The sequence below is a fragment of the Brassica napus genome, chromosome C5 (genome assembly GCF_020379485.1).
Source record: "Brassica napus cultivar Da-Ae chromosome C5, Da-Ae, whole genome shotgun sequence".
NCBI lineage: Eukaryota > Viridiplantae > Streptophyta > Magnoliopsida > Brassicales > Brassicaceae > Brassica > Brassica napus.
Window position 1 is genome coordinate 3,312,975 of NC_063448.1, and position 17,548 is coordinate 3,330,522.

The window sequence follows — 17,548 nt, forward strand, 5'->3', positions numbered from 1 at the left end:
TCCTTTCTTTTCCCAAGCGAAAGTGATCTCGTGAGTTCCATCCAATAGCTCTCGCCCCCGCTTGCGTAAATCAAGAATCCCTCCCTAGGGTTTCTTCCGATTAGAGCTAAACCAGATCGAACATCTATTCCCCGATTTGGAAAAGATGTCTCAGAACGGGAAGCTGATCCCACCAAATATGGATCAGAACAGTACGCGGCTCCTCAATCTCACAGTGCTCCAGCGACTCGATCCTTTCATCGAGGAAATCCTCATCACAGCCGCTCACGTCACCTTCTATGAATTCAACATCGAGATCAGTCAATGGGTGAGTTGCAATCAATCATTTCGTATGAAACGTTTCCCGTTGCTACCAGCTGATCTGTTTTCTGTTTTTTTTTTTTTATCAATCAGAGTCGGAAGGATGTTGAAGGATCTTTGTTTGTTGTCAAAAGGTAATTAATCTTCAACTATGTGTGATGTTATCTATGTTAAACTTCAATCTTATTAACACTCTGATGGATCATTTCCAGAAATAAACAACCTCGATTTCAGTTTATCGTGATGAATCGTCGCAACACAGGTATTTGCTTTTGATTGATGATGTGGTAGCACAAGTAGTGATCTCGTGACATTTACCAAGGGATTAGGATTAGGGAAGGTTTAGATCCTCAGTAAAATTGGTTGATATTTTTTTTTTGATTATGGAGTCACTATTAGTAATCATGAGTGTATTGTGTGGGCAGATAATCTGGTGGAGGATCTCCTGGGTGATTTTGAGTATGAAGTGCAAGGTCCATATTTGCTTTACCGTAATGCATCTCAAGAAGTTAATGGCATTTGGTTCTACAATAAACGCGAGTGTGAGGAGGTTGCTCGTCTTTTCGACAGGTGAGTATAGTTTACCACTGCATATCATAACCTTGTGATTGGACAATCTAGAGAATAAAAGTAGATCTATAAATACACGTAGTTATCAAGTGTTTGATCATGAATAATATCGCTATCAAACTTTAATTCAGTTATCGTCTGACGTATTCTTGTTGGCAAACATATTGCTTTCATGAAGAAGATGCTCAGTATTCTATATATTTATTTCCATAATTCGTTGTAATCTTCTCCTAATGGTTCCTTGGCACGACAGATTACTTAGCGCTTATTCCAAGGCAAACCAGAAGCCAAATACGTCTTCTCCGAAAAGGTGAAAGATCTTCATGTTTAGATTTAGACATTGGGTCATTAGTTGTTTTTTTAGGACACGTCTTATCTGAGGCAGAGCCTCGATAATCTACATCACTTTTTCAGATTGTATCTTTATAATATGTTAAATTGAGTTAAAATTTTCCATGTACTGCAGTGAGTTTGAGGAATTGGAAGCTGTGCCTACAATGGCAGTTATGGATGGTCCTCTTGAACCATCTTCAACTGCTAGGGATGCCCCTAACGATCCTGCTTTTGTCAACTTCTTCAGCGTAAGTCTTTAAAACTTTTGATACACACTCACATTTTTACCTTCATCATCATGATATAACGGTAGGAGGCTTTCTATCAGTTTTAGATTCTTGAATTATCTTTAACTTAGTAATCGGTCTAGTTTGGTTCTGGGGCACAAGCCGTTGTTTTTCTTAGTATAAGACTGTATTTAATATTGTTGTTGGCTTGACTACAGTCAGCGATGGCTCTTGGGAACACTTCAAGTGGACAGACAAGTGGACCACCGTACCAACAACCATCAGCAATTCCACTGCAACCTCACCAACCCACCCTTGCCCCTCCTGCAGCGACAGCTGCACCTCCACAAATATTATCACCACCGCCTCTGCAATCCTCCTCTCCTATGATGCCTCTCTTTGACAACAATCCTGATCTTATCAGCAATAAGTCCAATGTTCACACGGATCTGGTGACGCCGTCCTCGTTCTTTGGCCCCCCACGGATGATGGCACAACCACACCTCATTCCTGGTTCATCTATGCCCACTACTAATGCGACTCATCAGCAGCGCCCATATGGTACTCCGATGCTCCAGCCTTTCCCACCACCAACTCCACCAGCATCACTCGCTCCTGCACACAGTGGCCCGGTTATCAATAGAGACAAAGTCAAAGAAGCCCTTTTGTCCCTGGTCCAGGTTAGTTCTTTTACAGCATTCTGTTGACTTGAGCTGCTGCGCAAACCTAACGTGTTGCTTTTGACAGGAGAATGAATTCATCGACATGGTGACCCGAGCTTTACAAAATGCACATCAACCGTGAAGCTGAGCGGGGTCGTTGTCTACGGGTGGGGGTTTTGATGTAAGATATGTAGTTAAAACGTAGTTTTGTTCTACTTTCGACCATTCTTCTAGCCAAGTGTTATTCTCCCCCTCTCTTCAAACTTGAATGAACGTCTTTCTGTTAAACTTTAAAGATATTTTCGTACATACGATGTTACAAGTACGTTTTGATTGTTTTCGCAAATCTTTACGCATTTAGAGTTTGAAATATTGATGAGTTTATCCAATCATATCACCAAGCTTCGACAATCTTATAATCAAGATCATTAAGAAACACTTGTCGACACTGAATGAAACATCAAAATATAGCACAAAGAAAGATATGGTACAAATGGAACAAGAGGAATGATTTATTTCTGGAAGTAATCCTCGGTCCTGCCCTTAAATCCGATTTGTCCGAAGGTGAGGCAGATGAAGAGGCCTAAGTGCCATGTAACCAACCACAACCAGAACTGTGATGTGAGAGCTGGAGGAGTTGGGAAGTGAGCGAGCTCAGTTCCTATGCTCTCGAAGAAGAGACCCGTCAGGCTCTTCCCATTTATCGCCGGAATACTAGAGGGAGCTAACCATCCGATCAGTCCAAACCCCACCACGTTCAAATCTCTCCTCAACCAGTTGCTCTCAAAGCTTTTTTATTTGGCACACATATATAACTTTTGTTAAGAGAATATACCCTAATGATATCTTATAGAACAAGTCAAAGAGTAACCCACCAAGTGAATCTTCCTCCGGATGCTCCGGCGACTCTCAGAGGGTTCTTTGCTCTTGTTGTTGGCTTTAGAAAGGCTAAAAACATAACCAGAAAATTACAAATCAATGTATATTATAATGTTTTAGTTCAATCATACAGATGATCAAAAGAAAGAAAAAGAGTACATGAAGAGAGGGCTTTGGTGTTGATAGGAGAAACAGATGATCCTCCGAGACCTACCACCGTCGATGGTGTTGCAAATGTTGCTGCCATTTTTCTTCTGCGTTTCTTTCTTCCAAACCTATCTTCTTTGTAAATACAGACACAAAAACAAGAAAAAAGATTTTGATTTTGTGGACGTAGGAAGAGATTACAAGGATGTGTTACAATCAATAGCTTTGTGACACCTCACTATTTTCTTAGATATTGTGGGTTCTTGGATAAGGTAGATTAAGTGTCTTTAATAAAAAAAAAGCTTCTCTAAATTTGTCTTTTTAATATGTGATTAAATCATAAAGCTACGATTAAAAAATATCTAATTAGTATTTACAAATCCGGAGGTTTTCCCTCGAGTCTTTGTATTTTTAACAAAAAAATCCAAACAAATCTATTCAAAGATTATGGTATTGATTGCCATAATACAATTTTCAAAGATCATAAAGGCATTGTCAACCACACAATATTTGCGTGACAATGCATGATTGCCGTATGAATATTTCAAATTAGGAAATATGAAACTAAATATAACACTAATTCCGGTTATATATGTACTCATTAATATTGGCCGAATTTGGTAATGGAAATTCATCGTCGAAACCGAATCATATAATTATATTTTTGATCTTCATTGACTAATTTTGAATTTAATTTAGTTGACTAGAATCTCAGTTTGTTTCCTATACTATACCAATAAATTCGCATAGCAACGATCAAGGCAAGTTTTCAAAATTCAGTATTTTGAATATAAAGGGGATGTGAATATTTTGCCTTGGACATAATTTTAATTGATTTTACGGAAATAATTATGGCAAATAGGTATAATTGCCCTCGGTCCGTGTCTTGCATATATAAATACAAGGCCGTATGATTACATCTCCTCATCCGTAAAGTAGTCTCCTATATTATATTTTGTTTCTTTCATATTTTAGTATTATTTTGCTTATGTTTCGTTTTATTTTATATTTATAATTTAATTTATGAAAACAATAATTTTATTGCTTTTGTTTCGTTTTTATCTTTACTTCATAATTTATTTTATATAAGTTTTTTGCTTACTCTTATGGATTCATTTCCACGAAATATACTTCAATTAAACAAAACAAATACACAAGTTTTTTTTTAAATCCAAGCTTAATTCATAGACATACACAATGAACCCCCCTTATTATATAACATGTTAAGACTATTAACTTTCTAATACCTATTGATTCAAAAATCTCTTTAAATCTTCTCATCCCGCGCAGGGCGCGGATTATCATCTAGTAAAATTTATTAGTAAATCTGTACGATTGAATAACACTTGATTTGATATAGAATTTATGAATCATTAAACCAATAACACATGATTTTAATATAGATTTGAAAATTATAAAACCAATAACACTGAATTTAGTTCGGATTTTCAAATCCATTAAAATACAACAGCCAGATTTCTACTTCAGATAATTTGATGATTTTTTATTTTTAATTGAAAACACAAATAAAATGGTATGACTAAAAACACCAAAAAATTAATTAAATTGTATGCTTTATAACCAAAAATTAAATAAATTAAAGTAATTATTGTAAACGTGGTAAAAGTTAAAACTCTATTTCGGATCGAGAGGAGGAGGGCTCGCGGGGAAAAATGGACTATAGCTTAGCGGCGGTGAAGATGCTCATCTCCCAGCTCCGGGACGCTAAACCGACGCCTTCTCAGAACGCCACCGCACTAGGCGGTGTACTTTTCCAACGCGCTTGGTTACAGGTTTGCGATCTATCCATCCTCTCATTCGTAAACTGTTTCGATGAAATCACCGAATCTTGTGTCGTAGGGCGTTTTGGTCTCCGATCCGGTCATCTCCGGTGGCCGTATGGTCCTAGACGACGGCACAGGTCTCGTCGAGCTCAGCCTCTCCAACGACTTTGCCCTCCGTCAATGGAAATCAGGTTTCGGTTTTGATTGTTGCTCATATATTAGTGGCTGCGACTGTTCGTATCAAACCGTTATGAATAGTGTATGTGCACAGGGATGTACCTGATGGTTGTTGGTGTATACCATATCCGCACGGGAGATATGCCTCTACTTAAGGTTTACTTCTTTCTCGCTCTTTCATTTTTCATCATAGTGATATTCAAAGTTTAGGTCTTTGATACGTCTTAGGATAGATGGTTAGATACTTGGTTTAATGTTGGTTTACTGTATTTCCGGTTTACTTGTATATACCAGCTAACTATATAAGTGACATTAGATTAGCTTTGTAAAGTAAGTTTAATGTGAATAACAAACTCTTATCGTTGAGCTTCCTCTCTAAACTTAGCTCTATCTTCTTCATCGTCGAGTTCGAATCATCTCTTAATAATACGTATGCATTATTATGCACATTGGATCAGTCATCAGTGTGAGCTCTCTTGCTTTAGTAGCCTGACCTTGTAATCACAGCATCTAAAATGCTCAGTAAACTCTACTCTGTGCCAAGTTGTATAAACCAAACCATACATCTAGGTTATAGTTAGGCGTGGCATGATCTAGAGTATCATCAGAGTCAACAGTCATCAGTGTGTGAACCCTCTTGCTTAAGTAGAGTCCTCAATGATTGTTTCAGCCTGACCTTGTGATCATAGCATCTGAACCATACATCTAGGCTGAAGCTAGGCATGGCATGAAGAATCAGTATAATCGCTAGTGATTAAGATTCATCTTCTCTTGTTATGCTAAAGATTGAGAGTGTCATCAGAATCAACAGCCATCATTTGTCATGCATTCTCATACAATGCTTTGATTTTGTGTGCTGTATAACTCAGACCGTCAATGTTGTTTGCTTTTAACTGATATCCAGGTTCATAAGATGGTCGACCTGTCGGGAAGACCAGATCGTGAAGCCATGTGGTATTTAGAAGTCATGGACGCATACAGACTCTTCTATGAGCCCTTGATTCAAGAGTTCTCTTGATTCTTCCAGCTACTACTTTTTATTCTCTAGATTTTCCTTCAGAAAACTATCAGTACATAGTCTCTTCTCATTCTTTTGGTTAAGTTTTAACAGACCAGACTATATTTGTTGGGATTCATAATACATAATGCCACTCATGACTAGTAACACCTACAAAACTGTTCCACAAGTTGAGGAGACAAGTTAGAAATACCAAACAAACCCAAACAACTACTTCCATTTCGACTTAAAGCTCCTCTAAGTCGTGCCTTCTCTTCCTCATTCATACTCAACAGCCTCAGAATCTCTCTCACGCGAGGGAAGAATGCAGCAGGACGAACACAGTAAGGCTGAAACACCATCATAAGTGCCTCTGCGTCCACTTCAAACCTTCTCATCATCAAAACAGCTTCTCCTCCTACGAAAAACTTACAAGAAACATAATGGTCAAGCCCTTCCGCTAGATTCCTCCACAAGTCCATGAAGTCTTTTCGGTTCATGTTTAGCTGAAGAACAGCGAGTTCTCGTCTTAAACAGTCCAAAGCTTCTGCAACACCTCGGGACACTGTTAGGCCGGTGATGACATCCTCCTCCTCCCATGGCTCCACATTGTTGTGGAAGTGGTCACCGCAAAGATTGTCGAACTGGTGGAGACAAACAGTTATAATCTCCATAAGCCAGTTTGTTTCCAACTCAACAAGACTATTCAGTTCTTCCCCAAAGAAGCAACCATGGCAGGAAACTTCAACTTTGGCATTGGTTTCAGCAGCCCACATCTCTACAAACACCAAATCATCACTCCATTCCCGTAGTTTCGATTCGAGATACCGAGCAGTATTAATAGGTCCACAGGCTTGTATCAGTGAATCTTCAAACGAGCTATAGTCAGAGAGATCAGTCTTCTTGAACTCCAGCAACAGGGTTTTGAATACATACCAGAGAAACTTGGTGGCAGTAGCTCTTATAAATTGGATTCTCGGAAGAATGGTTGGTAGAGTTAGACAATGGTCTATCAACGTCCAAGTCCTACTAAGAAAAGTCTCTGCTACAAACGGCGCTTTATAATCTTCTCTTGTAGACAGAACATACTTCGCAGACTGTGAGTTTGTTTCATTACCAAGCCTAGTTCCCTCCCAAGCTTTCTCCTTCTTGATATCCTCTTTAAGTTTTCTATAAGCATCCTTTAGCTCAATCTTGCCCCACGTCTTGAGCCACTCAGGTCTCTTACAAAACAGTCCCATTACTGACATACCTAGCGAGGAGCCTTCGTAAGAAAGACAAGTGTCTGAACTCACAAATGTCTGCATCCGTTTATCAAATGTAACCATCTGATCAACAAGATGGAACCACGACGAAACTCCTTCAGATTTCAAGTGCTTCTTCTCCTTGACCATCTCTACAAGCCGAGGAAACACTATCTTCTCTAGGAAACAAGATAGCATCTGAACCATAGCTGAAACCCAAGCCTCTTTAGCACTACAGCTAACCAACATAGCTCTGTCGATCAAAGGCTGCAAGAGATCGTCAACACCATCAGCAAAGTCGCTTGTGACTTTATAGACAAGGGCAAAGATAAACTCAGGCTCTTGATCCCATTTCGCGAAGTGATACTCCATCCGAGAGGCAACGGGTATCACCAGTTCATCGATCGCCCAGAGTCCAGCGCCATTACTTTCTTTACAAAGCTTCTTCTTCCGTTTTTCCTTGAGGGTGTTGAGTTGCTGTAAACCACAGAGGAGAAGAAAGCTTTGGGAGTAAGATTCCTTTTGGTCTCCTTGCATCAGCACTAGAGGATTAGGGATATCTCCTCCCTCATCTTTGGATAACGCTAGTTTCGGTGGCCAGCCAAGAGATGAGAGAAGGGTTCTGTGCTCTGAGATAATCTGTGGCCGTAGAATGGACAAGCTTTTATCTACTCTGCCATCGACAGTATCAACAAGGCGCCGCCACTGCGAGTGATGCCTTGTGACATCACCAAACACTTGTTCAATCTCATTCATTGTCTTAATAGCATGGTTGAATACAGGAACCTGCATTTAAAGATTAAAAAAAAAGTATAAATCTTTTCTTCATAATACTAACCAGGCAGGACTTTATATTAGTATCTAAAACCTATACTAGTGGAATTCAAAAAGCTTTACATGAAGCATACTTCTTCCTCTCATAGGATGAAACACTGAATCTTCAAGATCTCCGACCAGACTTTCCAGCTTTAAGGCAGTCACTGTAATAACGTAATAAAAAAAATTATTAGCTTTTAGCTCTTTGATGTTACAACTAGAAGCAAAGCATGACTCACTGAGATATCTGCGCCTGTTCTGAATCCGACACAGCTCCTCAACTAGTTGCTGTAACTCATGTTCCCTTTGCTTTCTGACAGCATCCTTACTCCGAGCTATAAATAAAAATGGAGACAATTAGAAGAAAAAAAAAACTAATGATTAAATAAGCATAGAGGGTTTGAGTTACTGACGGAGAGATGTAACAAGACTGAGGCTTTCGAGGTTAAGTCTGAGATCATCGAGAGAGTTTTTAGCGGAGAGAGAGGTGGAGATCCAGGAGACGGCGTGTTTGGTCAGATCCGTACGGAGATGGAGAAGGCGGTCGTGTAGATGAGAAGTGTCGTGTTTTAGATGAGAGGTTAGATTCGAAGCGCGTAGGAGGAGATCTCTTAGGTCATCGAAGTTACCATCGAGAAAGCCTAACGATGCACCGGAAAGTTTGTCCGGATGCGGTAAGACGAGCGACAGTGGACGAGGATGTTCCATGGGAAGCAGTTTGGCCGGCGAGGTTTCTTGTCGGAACTTTAAACTGTTTTGGTTTAACTTTAATAGTTTTGTCTCTTCTAAAAATCGAACGAGTGGAATTACCATTTTACCCTCTCATACAAAAAGAGGAATAAAAATGGGCGATCACTGGTGAAGCACGCCAACCATATGATAGAAAGACAGAAGGCAAGAATCTCCAGAAGAAGGTTCTTGAATCAGTCATCGAGCAGGCGGAGGAGGCAGAGCGTCTTTTCACCATTAATCATAGCAACACCAATCTGTAAGCTTCTCTTCTTTTGTGTCAGTTGATTGAAATAGACATTTGTAGCTCAGCTTGCACTGAATCTTCTTTGAGCTCTCTTTGTTGAGAACATATGTGCTCACTACCCGGTTTATCTAATGTTTTTTTTTTTGGTACCTCTTATTAACAGAGACACGAGTTGCAGCTCAAGTACTATAGCAGCTGAAGAGAGCAACAGAAGATAGAAGAGGCTTTACATGCTAGCAGTCTTGATTACATGTAATGAAATAGCTGATCTTTGCGATAGTGCAGAGCGTATCTTCTCAAGCGAACCAACTGTATTACAGCTTAGAGCTCCTATCAAAATTATTTGGTGATCTCCATGGACAGTTTGGGGGCCTTATGCGCCTTTTTGATGAATACGGTTCACCTTCCACAGCTGGAGACACTTCGTAAGTTCGCTTTTTTAGTTTTGCTATTTTTGCTGAGACATTGCTCATTCTGTTTTGTAATTGTCAGAACGACCAATACCTCTTCTTAGGTGGCTATTTTGATAGAGAAGAAAATTATATGTATGCATGGGGGTATTGGTCGTTCTATATATCATGTGGAGAAGATTGAGAATATACAACGTCCAATTACAATGGACGCTGGCTCCATTGTGCTCATGGATTTATTATGGTCAGTCCATGTCTTTTGTATGTTTGTTATGTTTTTGGTCCAAAGTCTTACTAGTTTGTTGATCTGGAAACGACAGTGTTGAAGGTTTAAGACCCAATGCTAGAGGCCCTGGATTGGTTACTTTTGGGGTGAGTAAGCTTCCTTTGTTTCAAATTTATCCCTTGTCTGAAAGTCTTGACCAAAAGACTATGCTGGGGCTATCTTGGTGTTAGGGAGATATCTTGTAGTGGTTCCTAAGCTCATTCATCCGTTTTGCCTCCAGCAATTTCATCCACTGAAAGGACATATACAAGACGCATGGATGCTGGTTGATATTACTTCACTTCATCAAGTAAACATAGTTTGACCTGAAATGTTGTTACTCAGCCGTGGCATTTTGGCTTTTTTTTTTGCAGGAGCTGAACGCAAATAGGCCAGCGACACCAACCAGAGGACGCCCACTACAAATGACAAAGGAGGTTCTCTGGCTTCGATGTAAGGTTGAAGAAGAGGCACTCTGTAACATCCCGAGTTGTGATATGTGAAAAGGTTTAAGAAAATTGATTTGGCTACCTATGTCACCAAAGTTGACTTACCTTTTCCGGAGCACATCCTGAAAGAACTCTAGATTTAAGCGTGCTTGAGCTGGAGTAGTGCAAGGATGGATGACCTATCGGGAAGTGATTCGCGATAGCGTGCGAGTGAGGCCAAAGCATGGGAAAAGGTCGGATAGTGATTGCAGGGTCAGTAAACACTGATTTCGAGCATTTAGAAAAATTAACGGACCGACCGTCAGACGGGATGGGGCCCACGGGCCGAGAGAGCGGGCGTGGGTGGCCCATTAGCTGTGGGCGGTCGGGGCATTATAAGTGGCATCAGAGCTGGTTAGCCATCTCAGTTCTGACCTGAGAGGCGTCTTGAGACCTGTCATGGAGCGCAACGAGGACGTTGCGTTCTTTGAGAGGGGGTGAATTGTAACATCCCGAGTTGTGATATGTGAAAAGGTTTAAGAGAATTGATTTGGTTAAGTTAAACCGGCGGTTAAAATTGATTTAATTTCGGTTACGGAAAACCGATTTGGTCTAATTGAAATTGATTTTGGTTTGGGTAAACCGATTGGTTCAATTCGATTTCAATTGGTCAAGGGTTGACCGACTTGGGTCAGAGTTGACCGGGTTGATCTTTGACCAGCGGGTTGACTGTTTGACCAAATCGCCGGTTATCCGTTTTTAACCGTTCGAAGGGTGTTCTGACTCGATTTTTCGCCTCGATTTCAGATTTGGAGTCTGTTTGAGCAGTTGGATTTCATAGCTACTACTTTTCCACGTGGCTAAGGTGAGGGTCTTTTCTCGAATTTCTCTTACACGGCTTAGGACCTCGAATAAGTATAATTTATTTCTAATGTGTTCCCGTCTGTGTGAAATCGAGTCTATTATTGCTTGTTTAGTTTTTAGGTTCTTTGCTTAAACCGGAAGTAGGGTGTTAGAGGATTCAACAATGATTGTCTCATTTAAAATTGGTAAATAAAAATAGTTGTTTTATTTGGAGTTATATGATTGTCTGAGATGGATACAGAGACGGACTTCTGTATGCCGGATTGTTTGGAGGTTACGGTCAGCTATAGTCAACCGGTTGACGCGTGACCCAGGAGGTCGATAAATCGTCTACGGGCGTGTGTTACCGAGCACTTGTTCGGTGTGTGTATGAACCGAGCACATTTTCGGTGGTGTTTGGCCTGTTAGTGGGCAGCGGGTGTGCACCTCGCTAGGACTGTTGTGTGATCTTTGGGTACTTTAGGTACCGTATTTATAACGTGTTAGGATTAAATTATATTTATTCGGAGTGCTCTGTCCGGGTCCATGGACTTCGGGTTTAGTATCTCATACCTCACTGGGTAACTCCCCTGTTACTCACCCCTCGTGTGCCCCCTTGCAGGTGAGACTGACGAGTAGGAGATTGACCGGACAGCTGGTGCTTTTAGGCGTTTTCCTTTATTTTATTTATCAGACTTATATTTATTATTTCGACGATTATTTCAGTTATTTCGATTATGGGATTTATGGATTTATTTCGGTATTTATATGAAAGTCGACTTTTAGACCTTTTTACGGATTTAAGATATAAGTTGTTGATTAGTAGCACGCCGGGCTCGAGTGTTAAAGAGACGGGTGTTACACACTCATGCACATCTGCCTCCTGGTGTTCCACCTCATGTTTGTGTACAGAAAAGATGAGGTCTGGAGAAATCAGCAGGGGTGTAAATTGAGATGACAGAAAGGGTAGAGAAGTCAGTTTTGGTGGTGGTTTGGTAGTAGTGATCTGTAGAGTTTATTCTTTCGGGCTTTTTAGTCTCTTTTCAATTTTTACTCAATCTGTTTTCTATAATGTATCTTTTTATTTATCTGTATCATATAGACGTTGGGGCTTTTGTGTATTTTTATTGTTTTATTAACTCACAATTTTGTAACGTTTTTGTTGATAATATCATGTTCATGAGCGTTTTACTAAATGATGGACATGGTACGGGATTTCATAAGGTTATAGAGCCTGGACATTGTAGGCAGCAAATCAGAATGGATAATAAATTTTTTTTTATATCTCTTGATTATTCATCCTTACCTTAATATCCACTAAAATAGTAACAGTAAAAATTATATACAAATTGCCAAAATTTACATACAAAATGTAATATAGAGGATCATTTTCCATGACTTAATTTCTCTTAATTTAAATGAAATAAAAATATTTATGGAAAACGTTGCGAAATTGAAATAGAAATAATTAATACAAAAGGGTGCTTTTGTACTTGGGGTGATGAGTTCCGTACGTTGGTGCCAACTTGGCACGGGCAAGGACTGAGTGTAACTTGCACCATCCGCTATCTACTTCCGCGTTCTAACCATAATCTCTTGCCCTTTTCAGTTTAATATTATTTGTATCGATGTTGATACATAAATCTCATAATCTTTATGTCGCTAATTTTAGTTAAGAAAAAGAAAATACTGATGGATATGGTCATTATACGGAAATGAAAAAGTTAGACAAGTAGTCAAATAAGCTAAGTTAGGTCTAAAATTGGTGTAGTCGAGTACCATATGTGATTGAGCAAATGGACTTCCCTGGCTTCCAAAGATAGAAAACGATAGGATATATGAAAAATTGTTTATCTTTTTATTGGAGCTTTTCATGAATTGTGATTAGTCATGTCAATAGCATAACCTAATAGAATGTTTATTTCATTATATTTTGTCTCTCCACAAATGTCAATAATTGGAAATAAGATTATGTTTGATTTGATAACACATTTGGAATTTATCAGTTTCACACTGCCTTCGAGAAATTTGTATATATAAAACAGAAGATAATTGTATAAATGGGCATGATTTACAACTTTAGTTTATGTAAGTAACTTAAATTTAGTCTAAGTTTTACTTCTAAGTTCTAGCTATTTTTAACTAATTTTAGAAGAAAAAAAAATCTTATATATCATTTACTTTTTATAATAAATTCTAATCACAACTAGAGAATTGAAAGATTTTTGGGAAGTTACTTTTTCAAGTTCTGAAGAAGTTTTTATTTGTGTTAAATGAAGATTAAAAACACAAGGGTTGTGAATTATATATATATATATATAGAAATATATTCTTCTAAATATATATCATATGTTGGAAAGCACTAATAATTTTTTATATAAAGAACTTCTTTGGGCATGAACTTTTATTGGCAATTCTGGAAACAAATTAACAATGAGAAGTAAAGCATTGCTAGCTACTAATGGCTCTGCTTTTAATTTTCGGATCAACTCAGCAACAAAGTAGAATTTGGTTACGTAAGTAATCTCTGCCTCTAATTAATATAATAATACGCTCGTCTCTAATTAAAATATGATTTTCATTTTCAATTTGTTTAACCTTTAAGTTCGAAGTACAACGCACCAAATATTTATTTTTAAATATATATAAAACATTTCACGAGTCCCAATCCTAGATAGGTGTCTCTGTTGCTCTTTATAAATAACATCGACCCATCGAGACAAAACAACATGTCATCTTCAACTTCTTCCTCTGCTTCTGAGCTAGTAAAGAGAATCAAAACACTTGAGAGGTGATGGAGAAAGTGAGAGAAATAGTGAGAGAAGGGAGGAGAGTAGGAAAAGAAGACCCAAGAAGAGTAGTTCATGCTTTCAAAGTGGGACTTGCTCTTGCTTTGGTCTCTTCCTTCTACTATTACCAACCTCTTTATGATAATTTTGGTGTCAATGCAATGTGGGCTGTCATGACCGTTGTTGTCGTCTTTGAATTCTCAGTAGGTTAGTCCCACGTATGATCAGAATCAACCTCTTTCTAACGTTTGAATATGTCTAATATTTAGGGACCAAGTAGAAATAAATGCAAATGGGCTAGTTGTATTGGTATTGTTGCTATTATTGTATCTTTAACTTTGGTTTGGTGTGCACATAGGTGCCACACTTGGGAAAGGAATAAACAGGGCAGTGGCAACATTAGTAGCCGGAGGACTAGGAATTGGAGCTCATCACCTAGCAAGTTTGTCCGGTCCAACAATAGAACCTATTCTTCTCGCCATCTTCGTCTTTGTGCAAGGTAACTCTCACTATGACACTCTTACCGTTTTGGTTTGGTACCAAGAAATTTTGGGCCTTGTGGTCCATAATCTCACCATAACATATATCCTCTATGTTTTTCACAAAGAAAATGTTTTTTAAATAAATTATTTTCTAAAATATGTGTCATGTTTTTAGCTTTTTTAAATTACCAGCTTCAAAAATTAATTGTACTTATAAAAGTAATATTGGTCTTAAATTGTTGAAAATCGGTAAATATAGAAAATAATACATTATTATCAAAATTTAATATATTTTCTTAATAATGTTTTAAAATATATTAAAATACATATTAAAATAAATAGAGACAGTATTAATTTAGTGTCCTCCACAACGATGTAACTAGAACTTGTTGCTTTGGGCTATTCTAGCTTTGGACGGTCCCTAATACGTACACTAGTCAATCTACATGATAAGACTCATTTGCATATACATATTTAAAGATCTAGAACAAAGAGCGAGGACTAATGCATGGTAATATATATGTGCAGCTGCGTTGTCGACGTTCGTGAGGTTCTTCCCGCGGGTGAAGGCCAGATACGATTATGGCATACTGATATTCATATTGACGTTCTCACTGATATCAGTGTCGGGGTTTAGAGAGGATGAGATATTGGACTTGGCCCATAAGAGACTATCGACAGTGATAATGGGAGGAGTCAGTTGCGTCCTAATCTCTATCTTTGTCTGTCCTGTATGGGCTGGACAAGACCTTCATTCTCTTATTGCCTCCAATCTTGACACACTCTCCCACTTTCTTCAAGGTTATTTTCTTTCTTCCCTAATTACAATTCATTTATTATAGAGATACATAGATATCCTCCAAAAATATGTTCCTACAACTGATTTATTAAGTTCCTAAACTTCAGGATATTTTTCAACTGTGTGTATTACATTTGAAAAAAAATAAAAGATTGTAGTATTTTTAACAACATACATGATGAATTAAAAAGTTTTAAATTGGCAGAATTTGTAGAGGAATATTTTGAAGCGACAGATGATGGTGACATCAAAGAGGTGGAGAAGAGAAGAAAGAATCTTGAAAGATATAAAAGTGTTCTCAACTCAAAAAGCAATGAGGAAACTTTGGTGGGTAGTGTACTCTCTTTTATACTTGTACCCTTTTGCAATAACTTGTATTGGATTCTGTATCTGATGATGATTGTTAAATTGTGCTTAGGCTAATTTCGCAAGATGGGAGCCGCGTCACGGCCAGTTTAGATTTAGACATCCATGGCAACAATATCTTGCCGTGGCTGCATTACTCAGGCAGTGTGCTTACCGGATTGATGCCTTGAACTCATATCTCAAATCTGATTTTCAGGTATTTAGCATTTTTAAATAATTTGTTTTTTAAATAGTTCTGCTTATAACCGACCTATTCGGGAATTTAAACATTGTCCAGAGTTCCAGACCGATTTTTTAAACCTTCATACAAATATTTAATATAAATAAAACATATATAATGGTAATTAGTCTGTGTTTTAATACATTAGATGCTTTTAATATGAATGTTATGCATAATAATATGTTCTTTTTTCCCTTTACTTGTTTTTTGTTAGATCCCAAAGGACATAAAGAAGAAGCTAGAAGAATCATTAAGAAGAATGAGCTCGGAGTCAGGCAAATCATTGAAAGAGATGTCCATTTCACTAAAGAAAATGACAAAATCATCTTCTGCCGATATCCATGTCCTAAACTCACAATCTGCCTGCAAAACTCTTTCTACTTTACTCAAATCAGGCATCTTGAACGATGTTGAGCCACTACAATTGATCTCATTGACCACCACGGTCTCTCTTCTCATCGATATTGTTAATTTAACCGAAAAGATATCAGAATCAGTACATGAGCTCGCATCCGCTGCAAGGTTTAAGAATAAGATGAAGCCGACCGCATCATTGAAGAAGTCGGATTCTGTAAGCATTGGACGTGCTGCAGTGCCAATCAAGTCTCACGATAGTGACGATCATGTTGTCACAATCTTATGTGATGCTGATGTATCAAACACTGTTGACCAGTCGCGTGGAGAGACTTCAGTGGACTCTTGCCACCATGTCGCCATAAAAATTGATGATGATGATTTAGTCCATGAAAAACATGAAGTTGGTGAAATACATGCACATACGAGTTGTGTATCATGTGATCCAAGTGATGCTAGTGATGTTTTACATAGTAGTAATAAGAGAATTAGCAGTAGTAATTAACTATTTATTATAGGATTTAGGGGTGGCTGGGATGGGACTAATGGTGAATATTAAATAAAGTTCTATTGAACAAAGATTCATTTTAGCCTAACTCTACAATGTATTTTTCTCTGTTTATCGGTTTTATTTTCAATAGAATTAAAATGTGTCACGTCATATCTTGATACATCTCGATGTTAAATAAGTGTACTCTATATATATATTGAATCCAAAATAATACAAAAAAAAATCTCTGTTTTTATCATAAACTAGTACAAATATATATCCGTCATTCTTTTTTGGTTCAATATGTATTTCCGTCATTCAATTTTCCGAAACTACGAAGTTAAGGTTTCATGTTTTATTTTCAATAACACAGAGTTATTGTTATGTCACTGGAGGGATCAAGTTCTTCATTAAAAACTATGGTATTTAACAAATAATAAAATTAGGGACAATGATCATAGATTAATTCATAATTTATTTAAGTTGAAAAATAAAAAGTGTGCACTCAAGTAATTAGAAAAGTGATATACAGATGTTGTTGCACTTAGATGACAGATACGAATATCCGTAGAGAAAAAGGTAGCATCCTTCTTATATAGATTATGAATGTTGCATGATATATATGCTTTGACAAGCAAACAAACAAAATAATAATAATAATGATATATGCGTTATGTCTTCGAAAGTTCTAATAAAACAAGGAGATATTTTTGTCTAGGAGAAATTGATTGATGAGTGTTATTACTATATTAACTAAGTGGTCTTGATCTAGTGGTAAATGACTCACAGCTGTGAGTACCGTTTTAGATTCGATTCTTTTTAGCTTAAGTGGTAAAAAAACACGAATTATGCGGGTTTCGTAGTGATTAGTCTTTGGGCTTAAAAAGTCTTTGAGATTAAGCTACAGTTATCAAAAAAAAAAAAGGTGTTATTGCTATGTGTCATTATTAAACCCTACGAAAATGTTTAAAGGAGGCATGTTCTCGTAAA

The 17,548-nt window shown here is 37.8% G+C and overlaps 5 protein-coding genes and 1 long non-coding RNA gene across 6 annotated transcripts; 4 read left to right on the top strand and 2 right to left on the bottom strand.

The window, feature by feature from the left end:
* The first annotated feature begins 13 nt into the window (after positions 1-13).
* Positions 14-2,430, top strand: LOC106415231 (mRNA-decapping enzyme-like protein). The gene is made up of 8 exons (XM_048757887.1): positions 14-307; positions 394-434; positions 513-562; positions 726-870; positions 1,124-1,180; positions 1,337-1,451; positions 1,649-2,110; positions 2,178-2,430. The coding sequence occupies exons 1-8, from the start codon at positions 146-148 to the stop codon at positions 2,232-2,234; spliced, it is 1,089 nt and encodes a 362-aa protein (XP_048613844.1). The 5' UTR covers positions 14-145; the 3' UTR covers positions 2,235-2,430.
* Positions 2,431-2,455: 25 nt separating this feature from the next.
* On the bottom strand, positions 2,456-3,384 carry LOC106415232 (photosystem I subunit O). Its single transcript, XM_013855879.3, has 3 exons — positions 3,131-3,384; positions 2,968-3,040; positions 2,456-2,881 (listed from the first exon to the last, which is right to left on the bottom strand). Exons 1-3 carry the CDS (start codon positions 3,216-3,218, stop codon positions 2,605-2,607), a joined length of 438 nt encoding a protein of 145 aa, XP_013711333.1. The 5' UTR covers positions 3,219-3,384; the 3' UTR covers positions 2,456-2,604.
* Positions 3,385-4,523: 1,139 nt separating this feature from the next.
* On the top strand, positions 4,524-6,240 carry LOC106415961 (recQ-mediated genome instability protein 2). The gene is made up of 4 exons (XM_013856774.3): positions 4,524-4,911; positions 4,979-5,093; positions 5,174-5,235; positions 5,984-6,240. The coding sequence occupies exons 1-4, from the start codon at positions 4,792-4,794 to the stop codon at positions 6,095-6,097; spliced, it is 411 nt and encodes a 136-aa protein (XP_013712228.1). The 5' UTR covers positions 4,524-4,791; the 3' UTR covers positions 6,098-6,240.
* Positions 6,094-8,992, bottom strand: LOC106415960 (RINT1-like protein MAG2L). Its single transcript, XM_013856773.3, has 4 exons — positions 8,550-8,992; positions 8,376-8,471; positions 8,218-8,300; positions 6,094-8,106 (listed from the first exon to the last, which is right to left on the bottom strand). The coding sequence occupies exons 1-4, from the start codon at positions 8,947-8,949 to the stop codon at positions 6,238-6,240; spliced, it is 2,448 nt and encodes an 815-aa protein (XP_013712227.3). The 5' UTR covers positions 8,950-8,992; the 3' UTR covers positions 6,094-6,237.
* Positions 8,984-9,829, top strand: LOC106415962. Its single transcript, XR_002658710.2, has 3 exons — positions 8,984-9,124; positions 9,276-9,537; positions 9,605-9,829. It is a non-coding gene; the product is annotated as an uncharacterized LOC106415962 (long non-coding RNA).
* Positions 9,830-13,200: 3,371 nt separating this feature from the next.
* Positions 13,201-16,754, top strand: LOC106414915 (aluminum-activated malate transporter 2-like). Its single transcript, XM_013855499.3, has 6 exons — positions 13,201-14,054; positions 14,206-14,346; positions 14,858-15,130; positions 15,334-15,455; positions 15,547-15,690; positions 15,929-16,754. The coding sequence occupies exons 1-6, from the start codon at positions 13,853-13,855 to the stop codon at positions 16,571-16,573; spliced, it is 1,527 nt and encodes a 508-aa protein (XP_013710953.2). The 5' UTR covers positions 13,201-13,852; the 3' UTR covers positions 16,574-16,754.
* Positions 16,755-17,548: the final 794 nt, after the last annotated feature.

Coding starts and splice junctions, on each gene's coding strand:
- LOC106415231 (XM_048757887.1), top strand. CDS start 146: ATGTCTCAGAACGGGAAGCTGATCCCACCAAATATGGATCAGAACAGT. Junction 563..725: donor GATGAATCGTCGCAACACAG/GTATTTGCTTTT, acceptor TTGTGTGGGCAG/ATAATCTGGTGGAGGATCTC. Junction 1,452..1,648: donor CTTTTGTCAACTTCTTCAGC/GTAAGTCTTTAA, acceptor GCTTGACTACAG/TCAGCGATGGCTCTTGGGAA.
- LOC106415232 (XM_013855879.3), bottom strand. CDS start 3,218: ATGGCAGCAACATTTGCAACACCATCGACGGTGGTAGGTCTCGGAGGA. Junction 3,041..3,130: donor CACCAAAGCCCTCTCTTCAT/GTACTCTTTTTC, acceptor TTATGTTTTTAG/CCTTTCTAAAGCCAACAACA. Junction 2,882..2,967: donor TCCGGAGGAAGATTCACTTG/GTGGGTTACTCT, acceptor CAAATAAAAAAG/CTTTGAGAGCAACTGGTTGA.
- LOC106415961 (XM_013856774.3), top strand. CDS start 4,792: ATGGACTATAGCTTAGCGGCGGTGAAGATGCTCATCTCCCAGCTCCGG. Junction 5,094..5,173: donor CCTCCGTCAATGGAAATCAG/GTTTCGGTTTTG, acceptor GTATGTGCACAG/GGATGTACCTGATGGTTGTT. Junction 5,236..5,983: donor GAGATATGCCTCTACTTAAG/GTTTACTTCTTT, acceptor ACTGATATCCAG/GTTCATAAGATGGTCGACCT.
- LOC106415960 (XM_013856773.3), bottom strand. CDS start 8,949: ATGGTAATTCCACTCGTTCGATTTTTAGAAGAGACAAAACTATTAAAG. Junction 8,472..8,549: donor CAGTCTTGTTACATCTCTCC/GTCAGTAACTCA, acceptor TTTTATTTATAG/CTCGGAGTAAGGATGCTGTC. Junction 8,107..8,217: donor GAGGAAGAAGTATGCTTCAT/GTAAAGCTTTTT, acceptor CTTTAAATGCAG/GTTCCTGTATTCAACCATGC.
- LOC106414915 (XM_013855499.3), top strand. CDS start 13,853: ATGGAGAAAGTGAGAGAAATAGTGAGAGAAGGGAGGAGAGTAGGAAAA. Junction 15,131..15,333: donor ACTCTCCCACTTTCTTCAAG/GTTATTTTCTTT, acceptor TTAAATTGGCAG/AATTTGTAGAGGAATATTTT. Junction 15,456..15,546: donor AAAGCAATGAGGAAACTTTG/GTGGGTAGTGTA, acceptor AATTGTGCTTAG/GCTAATTTCGCAAGATGGGA.